Consider the following 3,941-nt stretch of genomic DNA (forward strand, 5'->3'; position numbering starts at 1 on the left):
GCCAGGGCCTAGCCGCCACCAGACTGGGGCCCCGAGCAGGGCTACAAATTCAAATCCAGGTTCTTACCACACAGACCCCCCAGCTCAGCCCTGCTCGACCCATCACCCACTTCTCAGTGAGGCTGCAGGCCCCTGCCTGGACAGGACACACCCACACAGGGACCACAGGAGGGGCAGAGGGGCAAGAGCCATCCCCAGCTGCTCTGTCAGGTACCCAGGCTGGAAAGCCAGGTGAGCAGGGCTACAAATTCAAATCCAGGTTCTTACCACACAGACCCCCCAGCTCAGCCCTGCTCGACCCATCACCCACTTCTCAGTGAGGCTGCAGGCCCCTGCCTGGACAGGACACACCCACACAGGGACCACAGGAGGGGCAGAGGGGCAAGAGCCATCCCCAGCTGCTCTGTCAGGTACCCAGGCTGGAAAGCCAGGTGTCAGATCCCTGCTCCTCCCCTCCTTAGCCTCCCCATCCCACCATGGCTGAGCCAGGAAGCCTTGAGCAGTCCGACCCCACCCCCACCCATCAAGGCAATGGGGGAGGGGAAGAGGAGGAGGACAGGAGTCCTGGGTTAAACACAAGACCAGGGCCCCCTCTGTCACCAGAGCTTTCCTTCCTCTGGGAAGGGGGAGCCGCTGGGTCCCTCACTGGAGGTGCAGGGGGGTCAGCAAAGGAGCGAAGGCAGCACTTGTACGACCTCGCCAAGACCATGATGTTGGTCCCTGGAGCCTTGCTCATGCCTCTATGGAGTCTTCACCAGTCAGGGTCCCACAGGGCCCTCTAAGGCCCCATCTCCATAATCCCTCCAAGCCCCAGCTCGGGCCAAGCACCAAGCAAGCATGGGGCCATCCACCAGCAACTTGGGGGAAAGCAGCCTGTCCCAGAGCAATGGGCCTTTGTGCCCTAAGTTCTCATTTATAAACCGCATCAATACCAGCCTCTGCACCCCTCACAGTACCCCTGCCTCCATTCCCAACCACTCCAAACACTCCTTTAATAGGAAAAACAGCCACCAACCGTATGATTAACATCTACACACAGAACAACTCAGTTCCACAGACGGACATACTGATGTAAGGGGAGGTGATGTACTTCAAAGAAAAGAGGCCAGGGGAGGTGAGGGGAGGAGGGGGTGGGCACAGGAATAAGAGGAGACAAGGGGAAGCAAGAAGCTGGTCTTGGTTCAGACACAGCCCAGCATTTCCAGACACTCCTGCCACTGTAGCCACTGCTGTGGTGACAACTTCAACAATAGCAGGGGAGTCGCCTGCCCATGGGCCGCCGCCACCGCTGGCTCAGTGGCTGGGATGCCAGCCAGCCTGGCCGGGGCGGGGGCTGCAGCAGGCAGTGCCCAGCCTGCACATGCCCAGAGAGGAGCCTCAAGCCCAAATGCTCGATGCCCGGCCGCTGGCAGGTTGCGTGCGCCTGCCTCTCCATGCCTCCAACCCAGTCCTCGGGCACCCATCCCGGGCAGGGCCCCTCCAAGGGAGGCTCACCCCGAGCTTCCTGCTCTTCATCTTCACATAGCCTTGCTTGACGATGTCGCTGAAATTGGTCGCCATAGTTTCCCCGCCGTCTCTGGGGCGCCCGGGCCTGGCGGAGGCAAGGAGAGGGGTGCCCAGGTGGCCTCTGTTTCCGGCTGCTCCGATCACCTGTTCGAGACACTGTCGGGCTGGGCTGCCTCCTGGCTGTGCCTCACCTCGCCCGCCTCAGCATTGTTCTAGCAGTTCCTCCGCCAGGCGCCGACTGGAAATGAAAATGACAGGGAGATTAGAGACAGTGACATCTCTCTCTTCCCCTCGCTGTCTTGCTCTCTTTTTTCCTTCCTCTTCCCACACTCCTCCTGCCCGCCCTCCCTCTGCCCGCCCTTCTTCCTTCCTTCCCTCCCCACCCCAGGACGGCAGAACCATTCAGGAAAACCGAGGTGGAGGCAGCAGTGAGGAAAATGGTCCAGCCCAGTCCCCTCCCTCATGGCCTGGGCTGCCAGTTAACCCCTTCCTGGGAAGACGGGCTCTGGCTCCCGCTGTGGAGGTGGGGACAGAGGCAGGGAGGTGGCTGGGAGCCCTGGGCTGAATTTAGGAGCTGCTGGCCCTTGGCTCTCTAGGTCTATGGCCCTGTCTCCTGTTCCAACTTTGGGGCAGACTTGGGGCAACTTACCAAGAGCAAGATACCACCCCCTCCAGAGTCACCAGGGGAGAGCTTTCCTAGGGAGGGGAAAGGGGGCCCCAGAGAATGGCCCAGAGTCTGGTGACCGAGGGTAAAGACATTTGTCTTGTCTGCTCAGCTGACCCCCAAATCCCTCTGCCTCACCCTGTCCTTTATCTGGTTCTCCCAGCCCCAGACGGGAGGCTGAAGATCATCACCCCAAACCCATTCAGGCCCTGCCCCAGCCCCTGGAACTCTAAGGTGGCCCCTCTGGGTGGGAGGGCAGAGTCCAGCAGGGCGGGGCCCCAGATAAGCCTGAGGAATGTGCCAGGCTGGCTGGAGGTGGCCCCTGTGGAAGCAGGCACAGACGTCTAGCTCTGGGGCTGGGGCTGGCCAGGCCAACCAGTGCCTGCGTCCTGAACACAAGCAGGAGTTAATCACAGGGAGAACGAGTCCGGGCTGGGGCACAGAACACAGCCTGTAGTGCAGGAGACAGTGTGGCGCACCAGGGAGGTCAGGATGGAGCAGGAGATGGTACCAGCAGGGTCACTCCAAATCAGGCACATCAGTACAGACAGGAAAAGAAAGCAGCCCAGGGAGGGTAAGCCACACGGCTAAGGTCACTCAGCAAGCCCAGGGCTCCGCCAGGGCTGAATGAGAAGTCCCAGGGTGGGCGATGGAGACCAGCAGCAAGGTACCCCACGTGCCCTAGGATCACTGGGTGGGGATGGAGCACCATTCCTGGGGTCACTGGGATCCGGACGGAATAGAGCCCTGGGGCAGGCCTGCTACGGGATCTGCTAGCAGCTTGGCACTCTTGAAGCTCCAGAGGCCTGTCTGCTGAGCCCGTAACAAGGATGGACCACCCCAATGGGCACATGCAAACACAGAGGGAGAGAGGGCAATGCTCCCTTATCCTGCTTCACCCTGACGGCCCCCTCACCTCCCCTCCTGCCGCTGGGACTCCAGGCCCTCCTGCAAGTGATCTACTTTTCCTCTGTAAGGACTGGGCTAGGGGCCCCTCCCTGGCACTGATCCCCAACCGCCTTGCTACACCTGGGCTCTGGCTGTCAGAGGGTCAGTTTCCCCAACTGTCTCCTCTGCCTGCTTCTGTGCTATCCCCTCCTCAGAATAAGGCCCATCTCCATGGGGTTCCCCTCCAGGATGACGCACAGGCTGGGCACTGGCTGTGGGTTCACAGTGTGGAAAGCTCCCTTCAGCACAAGTCACCAGGCCCCTGGGTTCATCCAAGGTAGCCTGGACATGGCATGGCCAAGGGTCTGAACGCAGTTGGCCATGTAGTCCCAGGCATGTACCTAACTTCTCTGTGCCTCAGTTTCCCCACTGGTAAAAAAAAAAAAAAAAAAAAAAATTCTACTTCATGTGAAGAAATAAAGCCACGAGGCCCCTGCCTACCGGCTGGGACCCAGAACTTCCACTCTAAGAACACCAAAGTATGTTTGTTTCTTTTCCAGAAGATGCTGCCAGGGAGGGCTGTGAACTCCCAGACCCAGCCTTGCACCTGCCAGCCCAGGCCCGCTCCTTCCTGGCCCCGAAAGTCATCCTCCCCAGGGCAACCCAACAGACCATGGCTGAGGGACTGTGGCCACCAAGCCCTGGGAATGCTCCTGCCCTGTCCCCACCACCCCACACTCCAGGCCCCAGAATATACAAGTGCAAGACCCAATCTGAGACCCAAATGGTATGGCAAAGAGGGGGTTGGGAAGGTCAGGATGGAGGGGGAAGGGCTACCAGGTGAACCATAAATTTGATAGGCAGTGGGGGGGGGGGGGGCGGG

The 3,941-nt window shown here is 60.2% G+C and overlaps 1 protein-coding gene across 1 annotated transcript in view; it reads right to left on the reverse strand.

Moving 5' to 3' along the window:
• Positions 1-3,941, reverse strand: part of DOK4 (docking protein 4) — a 15,685-nt gene that overhangs the window by 7,359 nt on the left and 4,385 nt on the right. The window contains exon 2 of the mRNA XM_006148426.3: positions 1,495-1,744. Within this exon, the coding sequence (XP_006148488.1) occupies positions 1,495-1,560 (66 nt within the window). The 5' untranslated portion in view covers positions 1,561-1,744. The remainder of the gene's footprint in view (positions 1-1,494; positions 1,745-3,941) is intronic.

This window comes from Tupaia chinensis, unplaced genomic scaffold, assembly GCF_000334495.1.
Source record: "Tupaia chinensis unplaced genomic scaffold, TupChi_1.0 Scaffold000235_1, whole genome shotgun sequence".
In the NCBI taxonomy this organism is placed as follows: Eukaryota; Metazoa; Chordata; class Mammalia; order Scandentia; family Tupaiidae; genus Tupaia; species Tupaia belangeri.